This window comes from Chanodichthys erythropterus, chromosome 24 (assembly GCF_024489055.1).
Source record: "Chanodichthys erythropterus isolate Z2021 chromosome 24, ASM2448905v1, whole genome shotgun sequence".
Classification (NCBI taxonomy): Eukaryota; Metazoa; Chordata; class Actinopteri; order Cypriniformes; family Xenocyprididae; genus Chanodichthys; species Chanodichthys erythropterus.
Window position 1 is genome coordinate 9795787 of NC_090244.1, and position 21379 is coordinate 9817165.

At 38.6% G+C, this 21379-nt stretch overlaps 1 protein-coding gene across 1 annotated transcript in view; it reads right to left on the minus strand.

Annotated features, from left to right (window-relative positions):
- jph3b (junctophilin 3b) overlaps nucleotides 1-17899 on the minus strand; it is a 37568-nt gene extending 19669 nt beyond the window's left edge. The window contains exons 1-2 of the mRNA XM_067379857.1: nucleotides 17518-17899; nucleotides 4269-5076 (exon numbers count right to left, since the gene is read on the minus strand). Of these exons, the coding sequence (XP_067235958.1) occupies nucleotides 4269-5076; nucleotides 17518-17899 (1190 nt within the window). The remainder of the gene's footprint in view (nucleotides 1-4268; nucleotides 5077-17517) is intronic.
- Between the last annotated feature and the right edge of the window lie 3480 nt (nucleotides 17900-21379).

Consider the following 21379-nt stretch of genomic DNA (forward strand, 5'->3'; position numbering starts at 1 on the left):
TCTGTGTATCCTTGACGACCATGTAAACAATAACATGGAGACTTAACTGTAATCTTTGCTGGCTTTGTTTTCATTTTGAGCAGCCATTGTGCAGTTAAACTGCATTTTTCAGCTACCTACATGCGCAAGAGGCAACTGTTTACAGTTGTATGTGCGTGCCCAGTATGCATGAACAGTCGTGTGACATGCCTTTTCGCTCATGTAGCACAGAAGGAGATCGTTTCTGAAAACGCACTAGTGTAAACGGGGCCTATGATTATAAATCGTCGTGAAATCAAAATTGACCCTCTTTACTTTGTTAGTGCATATTACTAGTCTTGTGCTGAACAATTCATCGGTGCAAGTTAATACACAGAAAAAATTATTTGTTGTTGTAATCTTTAATCAAAATCTGAAGTTACTTCCGGTCTGGAATGGCGTTCCTTTTCTGATGACGTCAGTTCGACAGCTTGGGTTGAAAACGCTTAAACCACTCCCCTCCAACCATTAGTCTGCTATGAGCAAGAGATGGAGAGCAGGAGCGCTAAAGTAAAACCCTGCCCTCTATTCAGTATTCCGTTTCCGTGGAAATACGTCACAACACTGAAGAAAAGTATTTTGCAACGTCCGGTTCACAGGGAATTTAAACTCTTCTGAAGTCATTTGATAGTTTAATGTCAAAAATTTAAATTGTTATTCAATAAATATCTTTCCCTCCTGTGAGTTGTAAACTATTAGGATTAGGGCCAAGCAAAAATAAAAAAATAAAACAATCTTGAGATTAAAGTTGTTAAATTTCGAGAAAAAAGTCGAAATAAAATGTTGAGAATAAACTCATTAAATTACGAGAAAAAACTCATTAAATTGCGAGAAAAAAGTCGAGATAAAATGTTGAGAATAAACTCGTTAAATTACGAGAAAAAAACTTGTTAAATTTAGAGAAAAAAGTCGAGATAAAATGTTGAGAATAAACTCATTCAATTTTGAGAAAAAAGTCGATAAAATATTGAGAATAAACTCATTAAATTATGACTTTATTCTCAACATTTTATCTCGACTTTTTTCTCAAAATTTAACGACATTTTTCTCGTCATTTAATGAGTTTATTCTCAACATTTTATTTCGGCTTTTTTCTGGAAATTTAACGAGTTTTTCCTCTAAATTTAACAACTTTAATCTCGAGATGGTTTTAATTATTTATTATTGCTTGGCCCTAATCCTCTTCCGTAGTAAACTGCTGCAGCTTAGTTAAACATGGACTGAATCAGTCCAATTCGTCAACAAATCATTCAGACCCATTTTGTGCCCTAAATCTGATTCCATAAGAGTCTTGAGTAAAAAAAAAAAAAGGGCTCTTTCATGAATCTTACATTGTTTTTTAAATGAGGTAAATTATGTAAATGATTACATTTTCATTTTTTTAAACTATTATTTTCTTATTAGTTATACTACTATAGTATTTATTAATATTTTAAATTGGCTTCTATTTTTATATTTTCAGTTTTAGTTTATATTTTTGTAATTTTATGCACTTTTCTCATTTCTCATTCAGCTTATTTTATTTCACTTAGTTGCCATTGCAACTATGTAAAATTGTTCCATGTTTAAGTTTTCCATCTAATATTAATATTATATTTTATTTCAGCTTTATGTGAATTAAAGGAAATATTTATTAGTTTTAGTCTTAGTTAACAGTAACAGCACCAGATTTACCAGAATGTTTAAAAAAAATAATTACATTTAATTATTGAAATTACAATTATAAAAAAAAGTAGTTTTTTTTTCTTTCTCCCCATTCACAGGACATTCAGTATCGTGCTAGTTCATTGGAACACATTTCTGTTTTGGTGTCAGTGAAGAAGCATTTGTTCTGATGAGACTGTGGTGTTACCTAAGACAACAAAGGTTGGAAAACATTGCTTTAGACAACATCAACAAACCGACATGGCAGACAACAAGGTGAAAAATGCTTCAGTTTTTCAATTAGCATTCAATATTCAACAAAACTGTATGCGGTTATAAAAAAACAAAAAAAAAAAACACAAGCACGCACGCACAGAGACACGCCTTAACAGCATCAGGCAATTTATGACTATGGCATTCCACATGTCCATGTTATTGATTGTTCTACTGTTGCTCTGCATCAATAAAGACATCAGTCAGTCTGCTGATACACCCAGAATCTACATGACTCTCATTAAGTGAATCCGGACTTATGTATTCTCTCTCCTCGCTGACACCGACACAAATCATTCACGTTTCCTTAGCAACCACACCACATAACAGCACCAGCAAGGCCTATTTAACAGGTCCCAAGCAACCGCTAGAAATATGGCTTTGCATTTGGATGCTGTGTAAAGAAAGCGAGAGGATACATGTTGTAGAACGATACACAAATGTCAATAAACACTTGTGTAGTCCAAGCGGATGTTTGTTTGAGTGTACGTGCTAATGGTAAGAGATACACTGTGCACTTTAAGACTCCATTAATTCAAGAAGAGTTTGGTTACTTTTAGTCCATGTCTGTTAGGTCTGAAGCCATATTTTTGCTAGCGTACACCAAATTGAGTTGACAAAATGAGATTTTAGCAATATACTCATTTCATGTTTACAGTATTTCTCTACCAGGAAAATGGGATGAAAATATTGATGACTCATCCTGCCCAACACAGATTTTGTCCAATCAAATGCTTTCTACATTGAGAAAAACCATTCCACTTAATATTAACATATATTTCAGTTTACCGTAGCCTACGCGCAGTGTGCGTGACATAAATTTACCCATCAGCATATGCACAAATTCTACCTGCACTTGCAAATACACCTTGATTTTTGTTTTTTTGTTTATGCAATAATTTGTTGGTCCATAAGGTGGCAACACTGGCCTGACCGTTGTTTCAGTCAAAAAAACCCAAAACAATTTTTTTTTACCACCCGTAACCAACTAGCAGGTACATACAGTAGGTTCATTGCTTTGATGTAACTAAAGCTTAATGGATTTTTTATTTTTTTTACATATATTTTTGTATGTTATTGTGCCTTTATTCGGAGAGGACAGTAGTGAGCAGACAGGAAAACATTGTTGGAGAGAGGGGGGCAGGATCGGCAAAGGACCTCGAGACGGGACAAACTCGGGTCGCCGTGAACGCATTTGCGCCATATGTCGGCACACTAACCACTAGGCTATTGGCACCGATTTAATGGCTATTTTATAATGGCCCTTTAGGATGTCCTGCCCAAACTTTCTGTTTCAATAAGAAATTTGTCAATGCATATGATTTTGTTACGTCATGACCATGAACCCAAGTAATTGGTAGTCTGTGTAGTGCAAAATGAGTCAACAATGAGGCTAATTTTGTCAAAAATAGGACTTTTCACACTTTAAATAGTTAACCCTGGGTTATTCTAAACCCCAGGTGAACGGAATCCTGGGTTATCTTGCTTCATGTTTCACACTACTCATAATTTACTTGGGGTTAACAATTAATCCTGAGTATTCATAAGCTGACATTTCACATTTACCCTGGGTTAATGTTCTTATTTGCATATTTGCGGTGTCAGTGTCATTGATTGGATGAACCCAGCATGCCACCTGTTTACATAAAAGCTCTAGCATTGCGCATCCTCGGATTGACGACTGTACTATCGACTTTATACTGAATGGACATTTCGGACTTTAAAGGTAAGAATGAAACGGTCTCTTCTTCACTCAAATTGTCGCATTTTCTCTCAGCATTTGATTGTTTATATACAATGCGAGGTGTTTCCATGACTGTCCAAAGCACGTGAATATGAGGCACACGATTTGTTGTCTGTTGCTAAGCGTCTAGATGTAACATTGTAACACCACATTGTTTCACACTGTACAAGTTCGGCACCCCAATGCGGGGTTAACACAGCAAAAGCAGTGCTAACCCTTCTCTAGAGCAGGGTTTCATAACCCCCGTGGTGCTAACCCCACTTCTAAAATACAAGTGTATAACATTCCTTTACCCAGGGTTTAAAGAGGTGTTTAGAATGAAGATAACCCGGGGATAAGCGCAGTATGAAAAGCCCCTATTCGGAGTACATTAGCATATGATTGCACAAACATTTGTGTAATGCAAACCGTGCTTGTCTAGTTGAACCATTTAGAAGCCAATCTATTAAGTTTAAATCGTTTTCACCCAAAAATGAGGATATTGCTTTGGTTCTCTTTGAGAATGTATGTTAGCATTAGGTCGGTTAAGTGCTTTTTAAGGTCAACAAGCAGCAAGCAAAATCATTCAATGTGAGACCTTGTGTCTTACCTTGAAAGCGCAATCTCTGCCTTCTGCTTCGCAATGTCAGCGGCCTTGTCTGCCGCTTCGACTGCTCTGTCCACTTTCTCGCGGATCTTGCTGGCACGTAGCGGGATGAGGTTTTTGCGTTTGCCACTGACAAGCATGTTCTGTTTGTATTTGCCCTCCTCTTTGGTGCCATCTGGAAAGGTGGTGCATCCGTAGCCATGCCTCTTGTTGCCCAACCACTCGCCCTGGTAGTGCAGTCCGTCCGAACGCCGGCTCACCCCACAGCCGGTCCTCTTGTCGTTCTTCCATTCGCCAGCATAACTCTCGGTGGTAGTGGCGTCTACGTCGTCCTCGCCCACTGGCAGCTCGCCCTCCCCTTCCCCAAGGCTGATGGTTGAGTTGATGTCAGATGCAGCGGAGCTCACCGTACTCATTCCAGCTTCACTGCGGAAAGAACTCTGCTTGCTTCGCTGGCTGGCTAATGAGCTCTTGGACTCGGATTTTCGCAGCTTGAGGCCACTCAGGAGTGAGCGACGGAACAGGCCCTTCTTTTTGTTCTTCAACAGCTCTGCCTCACTGTGGGCCGTCAGAACGAAGCCTCCACGGGACACGGCCGGGCTGCCCGCTGCCAGGACGCCGCCGCCCCCCACGCCAGCCACAGGCGCCCGATCACCAGTCAGCAGAGCTGTGCCATTGCTGTGCTCAGAGCGTAGAGAGTTTATGGAGGTACGCAGAGGTGAACGGATGACGGCCGCCATGCCGTACGGAACACTCTGCCGTACGCCATATCCATGCCGCATACCTCCCACCCATTGGCCCTGGTATGTACCTGCACGAAAAGACAGGAGGTAAGAGACAAGTGTAGACATGTACACAATTAATCAACAATTTAATTCAGAATTAAGATAGCTGTCTGTTGCAGGATTTTGCAGAACTGCAGCAGATGTGAAACCCAGGGTTCCCCTGCTGAGTCTGCTGCCCCTAGGTTTCTCCAGTTTGGAGAGTTGCCTCATGTTTTCAGCTCTGGTAGTCTTCACAATTGCCCTGTGACTATGCTGAGAAAAGCATTGTATAAAGAAAATAGATTGAAAAGGATGCCTTTTAGCATCAGTGATAACAGAGATGAATTCTGGTCCAAGAAATCAAGGGTTCGGGTGACTAGAAAATGCTCCTAAATCGCTAGTTGCGCAATAGTGGCATGCTTTTGTCAAACTCAACCATTCAACCCTGCTACCCTCATGTTCAAAATGATTTTATTTATTTTTGTTTTATATATTTTATATTTATTATCTTAATGCTAGAACGTTACAAAATCATATACATTAAAGGATTAGTTCATTTGAAAGTGAACTAACCCTTTAACAACTTTCCAATCAGATTTCAGAGACAAGTTTACAGTTTGTCAAGTTTAGGCTTACAACCAGGATTAGGTGCTTCGATATCAGTGTAATTCACCTATCCTTTCCCTCTGATTTTAGGGATAACTTATTGGTAGGGTTAGTTTTATGGGTAGGGATATGGTTAGGACAAATTTCAGACAGGAATGCTGTTCTAGAATCATCAATATATGTTGATCCAGGAACATGTCTTACTTGGCAAAATCATGGTAACCGAGATGATACTGCAGTTCACATCTCTGTAATATGTTTGTGCCTTTTGAGTAACTCAATACAGTTGGGAGAGGTTTGTAGTGCGTGTTACTCCAGGCACAAACAGTAATAATCCTCGTGAGCTCAATAAAATGCTTCTCTCATTGCTTTTGTGCCGCGCAATAAGGGTGAGTAACAACTTAATAAAAAAAATTGAAATGTAGCAGGGCAGTGCATAAAAATGATGTGTAAAAGGTGCCTCATACTTCAATATACCAATTGCGTGTTAAATAGAGTGCAAGTATTGTATCCCACCTAGAGAGTTCATCAGATTTTTGAGATTGTGGATTGTAAATGCTTCTGCTTTTAACACATATTAAACTGTACTTAAATAAAGAATTACAATTGTCTCATTTCATCTAGGGCACTGATGCACACCATGATTACAGCTGTGATCACTTGTACAATCATCAAGCATGACCAACCTCATCAATGGCAAGCACAGGAAGTGCCATAATGGCAAGAGTGTTTTTGGCAGCCATGATCTCCAGACCTGGCTCCACTACTTCATTTATTGTGATGGCGCCCCAGAGGACCAAGTGTTCATCTCATCGATCTTAATCTCCATGAAGTATCACAATGTCCATCAATTTAGCCGCCAGCAGTGTTATTTATTGGTGAATGTGCCAACAAAATAATGGAATGTTGTGTTGTGTAAAATTTCCTTTATGGCGCTGGCAGCCTGATCTTTCTGTCAGGAATCTTGATGGATCACCATCTTGAAACTTTCATTAAGTGACATTGGTAACCAATAAGTTCTTGCTGGTGATAAGAACAGCATTGATGGGCCTTAATCTGAAAATGTTGTCACGGGAAGAAGAAAAGAACATTTTAATCCTTATAGTTGTTGTTTCATTACTAGGGCAGGTGCTTAATCGCAGCTAATGGCATATATCAATATCTGCTGAGGAAAGCCCTCAAACAAAGATAATTTGTTTGTGGCAGTTGACCAAAATTGTCTTAGAAGTCAATATATATATATATAATTTTTTTATTATAATTTTTTTTTTTTTCCATATCAGCTAAACACTGTGTCTTCTTAAATGTCATGCAACAAGCAGTGTTGGGGTAACGCATTACAAGTTACGTAATCATATTACTTTTTCAAGTAACTAGTAAAGTAACGCATTACTTTTAAATTTGCAACAAAATATCTGAGTTACTTTTTCAAATATGTATCACAAGTTACTTTGTTTTCCCATTTATTGACTGACATGTTGAGAGAAATCAGGAGAGCAGAGGTGTTGTGTGTGCTTTGTAAACATGATGATTATTCTAGACTAGTTATAGACTAAATGTGAGCATTCATCATTCATTTATTTGTACTCTACTGTACAGGCGTGAATTTGCATTTCCTTCAGCCTGAGGCTTATTCATTTCACTTTTGGTGTGAAAGGGCCTTAACATTCGTCAAAAATAGAACTTTTTTGTTGTTATAAAAAAAAACAGAGAAACAAACAGCCCTGATGATACAAAAGTAACATAACACATTACTTTCCTTAAAAAGTAACGCAATTAGTTACATTTTTAGGGAGTAACGCAATATTGTAATGCATTACTTTTAAAAGTAACTTTCCCCAAAAAATGCATCTTCATATTTCTGCATTTCAGGCATGAATAATTGTGTAAATATGTATTGTGTTTGTTTCTTAATAGTTACTCACACTAAATGAAAGGATTAAGCCCTACACATTACGGTTTCTAAAATAACTGATTTGTAATTTGATGTCACTTTGTGCTAGCAAAATCAACAAATTAAGCAATTAGAAATTGCTTATATGATTCTGAGATGAGCTTTGTAATCCATATGTCTTGTTTTTCTCTTTCTAGGTTTTCTGATCTCACACTTGTAACCAAGTCCAGTTATAGAATTTCTCTCTCCGTGGTGCTGAAATATATAACAGTCTTTCACAAAGACATGTTTCAAGGGAAAGTTCACAGCAAAATTGACATCATTTACTCTAACAAAGTAAGTTTTTTTTTTTTTTTTTGCAGAATATCCTGGCCTTGTAATGTAAGATGATAAGGACTGGAACTGTCAAGCTCTGAAAGTGCAAAAAAAAACAAACAAACAAAAAAAAAACGGTTTGTACAACTTGTGAATTATTATGTTTAAAAAGTATTTAAATGCATTTAAAAAGAGTGTTCAGGATATTTATATAAAAATGTACTTTTTGTTCTCCACAGAATAAAGCCATGGGATTTTTGAACAACGTGAAGGTGAGTAAATGATGACACAATTTTTGGGTGAACTATCCCTTTAATAGCTCGCACTCATCTAGCATTGATCTTTCATACCGGAACGTGTATATTCACAATCCACCTGATCTGTCCTGTACTTTTTCGCGCTCTATGAGATCACCTCTGATGTAACCACTATCCCTACATGCTGATGATTCATCCTGGCCAACATTCTAGAACATGCTGGCACTATTACTGTGGCAGTCACACACACACACAGCTCACTGTGCTACTTCCGTTATCTCACCATCTCTCCCACCTCTTATTCGTTCTCACCCTCTTTTCTTCTCTCCCATCCCTTTTGTCTTTACATTATCAGCTTTCTCATCCTGTTAGCTACATGCATGCACATTCAGCCATATGAACGCCCCCATTCCCTCTGCCTGTATTGATCTCTGTGGGCTGGCATGTCAGCGAGGGCTGCTGGATGGCTCAATGGGGCTGGAGCTGTGCTTGGTGGATTTTCCCAGCCCCCCACTTCAATATACATACTTCCTGGCTCACAAACAGCTCTGCCACAGAGCTTCCTCTTTACCAGTATCTATCTATCTATCTATCTATCTATCTATCTATCTATCTATCTATCTATCTATCTATCTATCTATCTATCTATCTATCTATCTATCTATCTATCTATCGTTCTATCGTTCTATCTATCTGTCGTTCTTTCTATCGTTCCATCTATATCAATCTATCTATAGTTCTATGGTTCTGTCTATTCTATCTATCAGATAGAATGATAGATTGATAGATAGAACGATAGATAGAACAATAGATTATCTATCTAGTCTATAGTTTGTTTGTTCTATAGTTTATTTGTTCATTCTATCATTTGTTTGTTAGTTACTTTGTTTGTTTGTTCTGTCATTTGTTTGTTTTTCATTCGTTTGTTTCTTCGTTCTATTGTTTTTCGTTCTATCTTTTGTTTGTTTGTTTGTTCTATCATTCGTTTCTTCATTCTATCATTTGTTTGTTCATTCTATCATTTGTTTGTGCTATCATTTGTTTGTTTTTCATTCGTTTGTTTCTTCGTTCTATTGTTTTTCGTTCTGTCTTTTGTTTGTTCATTCTATCATTCGTTTGTTTGTTCTATCACTCGTTTGTTCTATCATTTGTTTGTTTTTTATTCGTTTGTTTCTTCGTTCTATTGTTTTTCATTCTATCTTTTGTTTGTTTGTTCTATCATTCGTTTGTTCATTCTATCATTTGTTTGTTCTATCATTTGTTTCTTTTTCATTCGTTTGTTTCTTCGTTCTATTGTTTTTCGTTCTATCTTTTGTTTGTTCATTCTATCATTCGTTTGTTTGTTCTATCATTCGTCTGTTCTATCGTTCAGTCATTCATTTGTTTGGTGTATCATTCGTTTGTTCAATCGTTCAGTCATTCCTTTGTTTGGTCTCTCATTCGTTTGTTCAATCGTTCAATCATTCGTTTGTTTGGTCTATCGTTCATTCATTCGTTCTGTCCTGTTTACCCATTTGCAGGGGTGGAAAGAGTACTGAAATAATATACTCAAGTAAAAGTACCATTACTTTTCAAAAAAATGTAGTGCGAGTTAAGTTAAAATTACTTGTCCAAAAACCTACTTGATTAAGAGTAAACGAGTATCTTATTGAAAAGTACTCATGAGTAATGAGTATCATTCTATCTAACACTCATTTGTCCCTCTGCCCATTTGTTTGTCCGTCCATCCATCCATCCGTCTGTCTGCCTATATGTCAAGTAAAAATTACTTGTCCAAAAAACTCTTGAGTAAAAGAGTGGCTTATTTAAAAGTACTCATAAATAGTGAGTATCGTATTATCTATCATTTATTTGTCCCTCCGTTTGCCTGTCTGTCTGTCTGTCTGTCTGTATATCTATCTATCATTCTGTCTCTGTTTGTGTCTATCTTTCAGAAACCATCAGAAAACTCAGTAAACCCAACACTCTTAAGGCAATTTGTAACTTTTTTTTTCATGTTACAAGGGTTAGGTTTACCCTATGGTCATACCAAATTGCCAGCTAATAAATAGTTACATTTTCTAATGAGATTGGGGTGGTAAACCTTTCAAAGATTTGATAATTTTATAAGAATAAGGATATACTTGCAGGCAGAGAGAGTGTATGAAAGAATGAACGCAAGTACTGCAATTGAAGTGAGAACAGGAAACTGACACACTGTCACAGGCCTGTACTGTTGTCATTCTGATGCTGCATTCCTCTGACTGGCCGACAGTTGGCCAACATCTGGCTGATGCTTTCTTCATATTGTTGGGCAGCAGCTGCGTGCTCTGTGATATGTAGATCAAACACAGACCTAAAGTGATGGGATTAGCTTAGAAAGTTCCCACACACACTGACACATAGAAAGAGAGGAGGCATCAGTTCACACCTCCCAAACAATCACACTGTAGTTCTTTCACACAAACACACACACATACACAATCTTTCATTCATTGTCTTCTTCACACTTTTGCTACCTTCAGATTTAACAGTAACCACTAAAATAAATCAAGATTTTGAGAGATCTTCATCATACCAACATTATTGTATCTTCTACAAGACACAAATTAAAGAATCTGATTTCTGTTCTCGTTTTTCACAATTATAAATCTCTACAGACTTTTATAGCAAATGACTTTTTTTTTTTTTTTGGATAATCAGTAACTTCATTAGCATCCTTAAAACAAAAGCAAATCTAATAGATAGTGTAATAGATTATAGACGAGAGAGGATTTTTGATTATGATGCATTGGCAGGCCTTACAGAATAAAGGCTGCCCGACAGTGATGTAAAACTGCTGACGTCCGTAGTGCTCTGATTGATGGGCACAGCGTTAGCACAGACACGAAACTAAGCATCCGAATCGGAGTCTGGCGGTCTGAGGACAAGATCCGCCCACTGGCTGAAATGGTTTTGTACATTACGTCTTCCCGTTTGAGGTATGTGTAGTGGGAACATGTCCTTGATTAGCCTTTGAACTGCTCTGTGTTCCTTGAAGGCCTCAGGCAGAGTCCCAAGCCAAAGTGACTGAAATTAAGATGCAATCTTAACAGGATGTTCAAGAAGAGCAATAGATTTAGTGACACTTTACATCAGATGATATTTATGGACTCTGTAATGTTAATTAAATTAAATACAAAAGTATATTACAGTGTGTTTACAAGCAGCTTCACAAAATAATGAAACATTAAGTAGGCACATGTTGTTCCTATTCAGTTCTCACAGTTAGGCTCATAATTTGCATACTCTTCTTTACACAGATGTTTATATTAAAAGATGAAGTAGCTGAATAAAGGATACTTATATAGACAGAATAATAGCTTACTAATTTAGTCTAATCATCATGTTCAAGAGTTTAAATACGATTGTTTTTTTTTAATATGTGTTGAAACCTCATTGCTAACTGCTTTTTTGCATTATATATAAGGCGCAAATATGAGTCTCAGCACCATAAAGCCACTGCAACCATTCCAAACTTACAATACCTGGAGGATTTTGATCAAATCTTCACTATTCAGGACAAACCAAAGACTCAATATAGAGAACCAAAGGTATGTAAACTTTGGATAAGATCATTTGTGTAAATTCAGGTATTGTTTTGTCTTGTGGATTAGATGTAAATATCTGTCATACTTCATCTGGAGGAGAACAACATGTTTCAAAATACTGTTTGCTAACATTCTTCTTTTAAACTGGTCCATAACAAACAAATTGACTATTTGCACTGTAAAAAGTCTACATTTGTTACCTAAATGCAGTTCTTTAGATTTCACACTTTGACGTAGAAAATGTTATTGTCGGTCGAAACGAATTGCTAAAGGGTCCCTTATGTATGTTTTCCCAGTGAGGTCAGGCAGGGGAGTGAAAGTGAGATCTCTTGTGGTACAAACACATGCAATCTACCAGTCCTTTGACAATTCTGCAGGTAGCCATAGGAACTTCTCATTAAAAGAGGCGGCTAAAGAGGTGTTATAAGTAAACAGCATGACAGGTAGGCCTAATGAAGAAAATTTGTTAGATAATCGCTGTACTCTTCTCTTGTATTACTATGATATCGTGGGAAAGCTCCTCTCAGGGAGAGAAAGAGAGATAGAGGGAGAACAGTCACGACACCGGCGCGCTGCTGGCGCTCTCCGTGGTTCTGAAGATAAGAGTGGGTGTATAGCCTGCCTGTTTCAGTTGAGTTTTATATCCTCCTGAGATTTAGCTATTCATTTTTGTCCACTGTAGTGGACATAAGATGTTTGCTAATATCTCTTAGCCCACATATATATCACATGTTTGAAGTGTTTCATATATATCATGAAAAGGACATCCTGGGCTTTTCTTTCATATTCAGTATTATAATGATATGGTATAATTATGTAAAGCTATTTGTAATATAATATAATATGCAAGCACTAAGGTACGAGAGTCTGTTAAACAAGGAATAAGACGCAACTGACAAATGCTTTGACTAGCTCAGTCAGTCACGGGAAAACCTTTTAACTATTAAAAGGACAAGATATTGCAGCGGACATTTAAACAGATTTTTTTATGATGAACATAGGACTGACCTGAAGGACAATGCTAAATCTGAATGCAGGTAATAAACTCGCTCAATCGATCGCTTTCTCACAATACTCTTCTACATAATACAGTAAGCTTCAATGAACAATATCGATTGAGAACAAACAGTTTACGTTGCTAAGAGTAGTTGCTAAGGGTGTTGGGTAGTTATAAACAGAACCGTTGGACGAAGCGGTCGTGTTTTATTGTCAATAAAACAGCTATTGAACAATCAGAATCAAGGAGAGGAACTAACCGTTTTCTAAAATATAATATAAAGGTGCAATGTGTGAAATTTGGGAGGATCTATTGACAGAAATGCAATGTATTATACATAACTATGTTTTCAGTTGTGTATAAAGACTTTAAATAAATTAACCATTATGTTTTTGTTTTTTTGTTTTTACCTTAGAATGAGCCATTTCTATCTCATACACTGCAGGTCCCCCCTCTATGTCAAGTCGTCGTTTCTACAGCAGCCCTAAATGGACAAACTGCTCTACAGATCGCACTTAGTCGCTATGTTGTTCTTCTAAATCGTTCGTGTTTTTAGAGGCAGCTTACATTGTCACTTTGTTGAATATGCATGAAGTAGTAGTTTGTAGTCGTTTGGTTTATTAGAAGCAGAAACCATTCTTTGCTAGAAGTAAGAAGAAACCTCATTGGTTGACTGGCTAATGTACTCTCTCAGACGACGACATCTTTGTCTTGTGTCGGCCAGACGGCCACCGTAGCTTCTCTGAAAGGAGAAGCTACGTTGGTTGCAGTTCGCAACCTCACTTCTAGATGCCACTAAAATTTACGCATTGCACCTTTAATAAACTGACCATAAACCATGCTTAGTTAATATAGAAAAGAAATAGGATCATCAAATTTTAAAAGTGAGGTGAAAATTATTCCCATATCATTTGTTTTTGCTTTTTTAAGGCCACACGTTTGATTAAACTGTTTGGTATTTCAACCGTACATCTGGTGTTATCGCACAAATTCATCTGTCACTTATTAGAAGAAATTATCTAAATGACAAAACCTGCGTTTGTTTCTTTGCTGGGTCTCAGGAGGTTAAGATGTTCAGATATCCAATACAACATGTATTCTTTCCATGAGGTAGACCTCAGATCTCTTGCTTTGTGAGATCTAACAAGTCTGTTTGATCAAACCAAGTGTGAATATGCAATATAGAGAGCGGGGGCTCTCTGAGGACGCAGACGTTAGTATTAATCAGAGGAACATCTAATTGAATCAATGCACAGCTGTGAAAACAGCTATACAAATGAAAATGCAGGAGTATATGCAGACAACAGTATCCTTGTATGAACATGGGACATCCCACATGGGTCACATGGTTATATGGTCCTGTATTGGCTTTCTATGAGTCCTGCAACCCACATGTCAAAACTAATTCGCTTGCGTTTCTGCCGGAGGCCTATGAGATGCATTGTGCAACAGAGTGGGGCACACAGAACGGAAACGGTTAATGCGGAAAGATCAAAGACGCGGAAACATCACAGGACCGATTTAATCACGCGCCTTCCCCCGGGTTGAATTAATAATTGTTTCTTTAACAATGCACGCTGTTCTGTTTTGAGGTTGAATACTTCTTGTTTTTGCCTTTTCATGTGTCGTGATCAGGGATGCGTCTGTCTAAAGAAATAGTGGCGTTGTGGCTCAGTTGGCCTAAATATCTCACATACAATACTAATTAGAATTCATGCCAAGAAAAGGCAGACTCCCGCAAAGCAGGCAGAAAGTCTGTTTGGATCGGCTCTTCCATGAATTATTAATCTCTTGTCTTTTTCACAAAGTCAGCAATTGCACCTCAGAGTAATTGTTGCGTGTGTGTGGTTGCGGGCCAGACTCTCGCAGAGTACACATCTGTCGGCCATGCTGATCTCTAGTGGCCTTAAATCCAGGACAGTGCACTTCTTGGAATGAAACAGGTGTTTGTATCCATAGATGGGCTAAAGAGATGATCTCTTATCCGTAACCTAAACCATCCACTGGGCATTCATCATAGCTTTGGAAATAATAGGTGCTTCACATGGGGACATTTCCCTGATGCAAACCACACACTTTTATAGCTTTGTCAATCTTACATAAACAATGCCATAAAAGTGTTGTTTATTCAGGCAATGTGTTCTGTATATGGGGCATTGCAACAACGCTCCACAATACAAAATAAAGCTACACTTAAAACCAAATCTCTCTGTAAGCCTACATAGACTAGCAGGCTGTTATCCGTTTAAGGGGATTTCAGTTTTACTATTTTTTTTAAATGTTATGTAGGTGATGTTTTTGAGAAGTGGAATAGTCCCCATTTTAGGATTATGAATGATATAAAATAATGTATTTGAACCACATAACTGATATATATGCTTCCTTTTGTTGTCAAGCCAACTGTAGGTATTGTGATTTGCATTTGAGCAATGCTGAATGGCACTTTTCAGAGGCCAAATTGATCAGCATTTGAGTTTTAGTCATGCAGGAGTGCTGGGAATTGCTGTATATAAGCCACATAGTGGACATGATGCCACTGTTGGCCTCAAGCAACAGAGTTCCACATTGATGTATGTAAGTACTTTACTCCCTGACTTCTGAATAATCATTAGGGTTACATCAGAAACTGAAATCAGAGCAGCTGTAAAAGCAAAAATCATCCATATCCTGTACAGTGCTATTCTCTGTAGACAAGTAATCCCTAAGGGGCTGACTGAGGGATAAAACATGACAAGACATGTTATTGGATCAAAGATTAATGCATGTGATGTAACGTTAATAGTTTTGAAATATCACACAAAACTGTATGTTTACATCAAGCCTAGAAATGTCAGTTTATATTTATGGCAAAGATGTGTTTAGAATATTGCATACTATCAGAGTCTCTTCTTTAGCAGTAGAAGCCAATGGAAACTAACTTGCCCTCTTCAAACCTGTCCTCTTTAGTGTGAGGGGGGAATTCAGGTCATAATGTGAACAGATGCTTTCGTGTGTGGCAGCTGTAGTGTACTCAGACAGCACTGAAAGCTGATAATGCTACTGTAACCTCTTTGTGGCCCTATTAACATTGTATTGTTTCTCCCTTCTTTGGCTCATTTTTTTTTCTTTCTTCTCAATCTCTGTCTTCTCTGACTGCTTACTGTGGTTGTGATTAAATGGCCCAGATTAGTACCAAAGTAAGTAAACACCATTAGTAAGTCAGCCAGCCAATCAGAGTGGCGAGCACTGAGTCTCCAGTGACACGCTGACCTGCTGCCAGAGTCTGTGTGCGTTTCCACAGCAACTTGGTGTAAAAGACTCACAGGCAACGCTTCCATAATGCAAGGTGATTGAAAGAATGAAACAAAGAGAGGGGTTATGCTGCTCTGAAAATAGATAGACTGTTGATATAAGTACATGCCTTGTTCACCATAATTGACACTTTCTTCAACTTAAAACAGTCAAACGGGTGCTGATTTAACTTCAATATCCTCAGAGAGTGTGAAGATGCATATGTTTCTCCACATCTATTAATTCAGCTACCTTTAGATCTATGATACAAAAATCAATATATGACTATATCATAGCCACAAGAGTCTCAATATACACACAAATTCTTGAAGTGACAGTTCACCCAAATTCGAAAATTCTTTCATTATTTACTCACTCTCATGTCATTCCAAATCTGTTTGACTTTTTTTTTTCTGTGGAACACAAAAGATGATTTTTTTTTTTTTTTTTTTCCAGACAATGAAAGTCAATATGGTCCAATAAAGTTTTGGACCCCAAAAACATTTAAAACAATCTTCAAAATGTATATTATTGTGTCTTCTACAGAAGAAAGAAAGTATTACAGGTTTGGAATGAAATGAAGGTGAGTAAATAAAGACATAATCTTAATTTTTGGGTGAACTATCCCTTTAACAGTTGGCATTCCAATGTTACCTCCCTATCATGTATTCATATTGCACCTTTACTAACAAAGACACTAAGGTTGATGAAATAAGAGATTTCATTTACAAAAAAGCATACAAGTGAGGGTTCAGCTCGCGTGACTCTGTAAAAGTATCCAATTACTTTCAACAACTGTGGTGATTCTTGAATAATCACTGACAGGACAATTTATTAATTAAAAAAAAAAAAAAAAGTTTCTATAGGCCTGTTAGAGAGAGACCATTGTACGAGTGTTATTTCAAATTATGTTACAGTGGTGGTTTTGCTTGTTTCATGTAAATGAGTCTATTGTCTAAATGTTACTTTCATGGCCATTGGTCTTTGTCACTTATCTGGCCTTTATATCATTCTCAACTTTTGTTTTGGCAATCTTTTGTCTTGGCAACCTGGTTCCAGCTCAAATAGTGTGTTCCATTGTTTTCTCAAGGGCTTTTGCAAGACTTGTAGGTTGACTGAAATCTCTCATTCTTTCACTTTCTCTGTCTCTCTCTCTCTCTCTAGATGTCCAATTGGCCTTAATTTGAGCCTCCAATTTGATCTCCTCAGCAGCTTGTGGAGGATGGATGAATCCTAAATGAGGAGTAGTAGAGGAAGAATAAAAAAATTCTGACTACACGTAAAAAAGTGATGAGTGGTGCAAAAATGGAAATTACAAGGTATTCTGGAAATTTCTCTCTGCTGTAACTGTGTTTGTGTTATCCATTAAAGGGACTGTTCACACAAAAATCCCAACATTTATCACCCTAATGTTCCAAAACTTTCTTCTTTTGAATACGCAAGGGTTTGTAATGACAAGAGGGATTAATTTTGGAGTGAACTATCCCTTGTACAGAGATATTGTGGTGTCATTTAGTTGGAAGACTTTTTAAAAAGTTTAACTCAAACTCTTTACCTAAACAGTTTCATTAGACTCTTACCTCCATCAGAGTACGTCTCTGTTCCATATCCATCCTGTAGGCCGTTGTTCCACGTACCCTCGTACTTGCCGCTGTTTCCTGTGCTTTCCCGCACACCGTAGCGTCCCTTAAATCCATGTGTCCATTCACCTTTATAAACCCACTTGCCCTTGTTTTCAACACCAATGCCATGGCGCTTACCTTGCGCCCATGTCCCCTGATAGGTGTTCCCACTGGGCCATGTATAGATGCCCACCACCTCAAAGCCATGGCTCCAGGAACCTGCATACTCGCCTTGGCCCTTAGGTCCTGTGCAAATGCCATGGCCATGGGCCTTTCCCTCTTCCCACCCTCCACAGTATGATCCCCCATCATCAAAGTTGAACCTGCCCCCAGTGGACATGCATGAAATAGGTTTTGGCAAATACCCCAAATCTCAAAAAGAAAAGAAAAAGAAGTAAGACCCAAACAAAATCAGACTTGGAAATGGGGCCAGGGTGTTGGTGGAAAACTGGGGAAGGAAAAAACCCGTAAACGCTCCCTTGATTGGCCTTACAAAAACAATGCAAAAAGTTAAAAGAAAGAAAGAGGAGCCCTCCTGGGCAGTAGTCCCCTCCTGTCAATCTAGGCAGGAGCAGCTTGAGCCTTCTCAGACCATCCTCCTCCAGGAGTGGAGCTTTTTATTCACAAGTTGCTTTCCTGCAGTTGCTTCTTAGTGATGAAAGTGGGCCCACGCCAGCCATGCGCCTTGTTCTACCGTTACCAGCGCAGAAATAATTCTCTCGGTTCTGGTGCTCTGGCCCCCTCCTTGTTCCTGCCTCCACAGAGGGCCACTGTGCCAGCACACACCTACCCTCACTCCCGCTCTCCCTCTCTGGGGCTTTGAGCTGTTTCACTTCCCCTCCCAGTTGCTGAGACCACCAGGCTCCACCTAGAAACCTGTGAGCCCTCAGAGTGACGGCCGATAGATGAAGCAAGCAGGTAGCATTTACAAATGTATCCCCTCTGCCAGGAGCTCACTTACTGTTGTACCAAATCCACCCGACATGCTGATGCCACACAGAGAGACAGAGTGCAAAAGAAACAAGAAAAAAAGAGCGATGGATTTTGCAAGCTTCAGTCTCTGTCAGTTAGCAGCAATGCAGTCTCTATTCACACACAATCGCATGCATATATACGCACGCTCTCGCCAGCTCTGGATGAGCGCACAGCTTGATCGTAAACAAACTGATGTGATTAATTCCTTATCTGGGCACTGTTTTGTCGTTGTCTCTGCCTTCCTCTCTGCTCTCTTTTCAGGTCTGTATAAAAATCCTGTGCTCCGGTTTGCTTGCAGGTGGGAAAACCAGATTCATTGTTTCTGATTTACCTTCTTCTGTTCTTCCTTGACTCAATCACATTGTTGGAATGATTTTCATGTGACGCTGATGGTCTTTTTCTCCGTCGTCATCTTATTCCCCCATATGCTTGGATGTCTCTCTCTCTCTCTTACACTGGTGTCTCTCAAATCTGCTCATTAGAGGCGGACTGTTCCAACGCAGCCAACTCCCCCTCCCCCTTGCACATGCTCTCTCTCCCTCGCTCTCCCTTCATTTAAAGAGACATGTACTGCGTTAATACTCACCTCTCTCTCTCTCTATCCATCCACCTCAGGGAGCAAAGATTGCTTTTCCTAATTGCCCGGCTTAGTCCTCCCCCTACCCTCCCGCTAAATCTCCATTGCTCTGCCCTCATAGAATAATTAGAGCATTTGTCAGTTAATGATATGGCTTGAGATGGTGCATTAAATCTCTTTGTTGCAGGTGAGATAATATGAAATCTGCTCTGTTGACCTTCGCTCTTGATCATCCTGACTATTTTTCACTGTATTTCATGGAATCTGTAAGGCACAAGGGTTTCTTTTACTTTGGAGACTCATATCATTCATAAACAAAGTATGTTATAATTGAAGACATATCACTTACAACATACAACATACAACACAGTTTCAGATTACTGAGAACACCATGCTTTACAGTATGTCTCCTCCTTCCTTCTTAAACAACTTTTCCTTAGAAGTATCCTGCAATGAAAAAAGCCCATGAGGATTCAAGAGGATACATGGAGACATCAAAATATAGAATGTAGACAAGGGACTTGGCGAATACACTTTATCATATTATTAGTTTTAAATTGCAATTGTGTGTAACAGTCTGTTTGTAAAGAGGAGGAGGGATATTTATCCTCTCAATTACAGGGGATCAACTCTGACGGAGCTGGGTAAAAATACTCTGACATGCTGCTTTGGCTCAGCAGGTACAGAGAACCAAGTTTCATGCAGTAAACAGGTCACCTACAGTTTGAATCAAGAAGATTCATGTATTTGACTACATGTGTTTGACTGAGCAATGCTAACTCATTGCTTCTGGTGGTTTAACTTATCAGGCTACTTTAGTAAAAGCCTGCTGTTGGCTTGATTAGCATTAGAGAAGGAGAGGGGGATTTTATGAAGTGGGATCAGCAGGCAGAGTGTGGGAGTGTGTGTATGTGTGTGTAAGATAGAGATTGCAGGGAAAGTGTGTACATTCTTCTCAGATTGACCGTTTTTGCAAGGTTGTTCTTACAAACAACTAAAGCCTTTCTTGAAAAACCTACAAAAAAAAAATAATAATTTGACAATTAGACATCAAAAGGCAAACAATATTAACAATATTCCCATGTTAACCATTAAAATAACATTTTGACCAAAAAAAAAAAAAAAAAGTCATTACCTGTAACTTCATGGGCGTAATCCTGTTCTGATCCACAAATCGTACATTTTGAAAATGTAATTGTGTGTAGTGTCTGCTGTACTATGGAGGGTTTGATGCGGACATACTATGGCTGTGGCTGGTTGAGGCCTGAGGAGCATTACTATGAGTTTAAGCCCCGAGACACAACATCACTCAGACTTGTTAGCAAAACAGGCCGTGATGACTCACGCACCCCTGCAGCACAACTGAAAACATCAAGGCTGTTATTGAAAATTTGGAGTTATTAAATTAGCTTCCCTTACTTGTTTAACCACAGGGCAGAAATAGCAGAAACAGGGACATTTGCTAACTCAGGTTTTTTTTTTTTTTTTTGGGGGGGGGGGTATTAGGATGAGCATGTTAAATCAACTCAAATACTTGAGTACATAGGGCCACGAATAGAATGTGAATTGTGTATTGCATCCCATTCACTAGCCAACTCCATAGGAGAGAGAAGAAACAAAGACTCACGAAAGCGTGCCTCTTTGCTTTTCCTGCTGATTACCGTAATTATCTTAATAAATAGTGTGCACCACTATTTTTGTTGCGGCTAGCTTGACCTTCTGTTGTCTGATGAATTGGCCCACAAAGCAGAGAATGATACTATGACACTAAATTAAAAATTACACCCCTATTTGATGTTTAGGTATAACTTTGAATTCAGTAAAAGTTACGTCATGCATGATCATGACCAATCCTTGTTTTTATGATCGATAATGAATGGCTTTTCCTTGAGTACTCGTTCCCATCCTTAAAGGTGCTAAAGAGGATCTTTTCGTCTACTGAGAAACCAAAGACTGTTAGTGAGTTTTTGAAATGAGCGCATGCGTAAGAACAACCCCCCTCCTTCACAGCTCATTTCGAGGGAACGCCTCCCAAAACTTGTGCACGAGTATTGGAACACGAGTGTTTACCACCGGCATTCGCTGTGTCATGTTAGTGGATTCATTATGTCGGACTCACCGCAGGTAACTCATAATCTGCAGTTGTTACTCCTGTCTCCTGACAAAAACATTGCATGCAGCGCCTGTGGAGTGTGGAACGTTAGTGGAGTGCGCAGTCACGCATGTCTCTCACAAGGAACGTCATGGCAGCGATTGACAAGCCAGAGG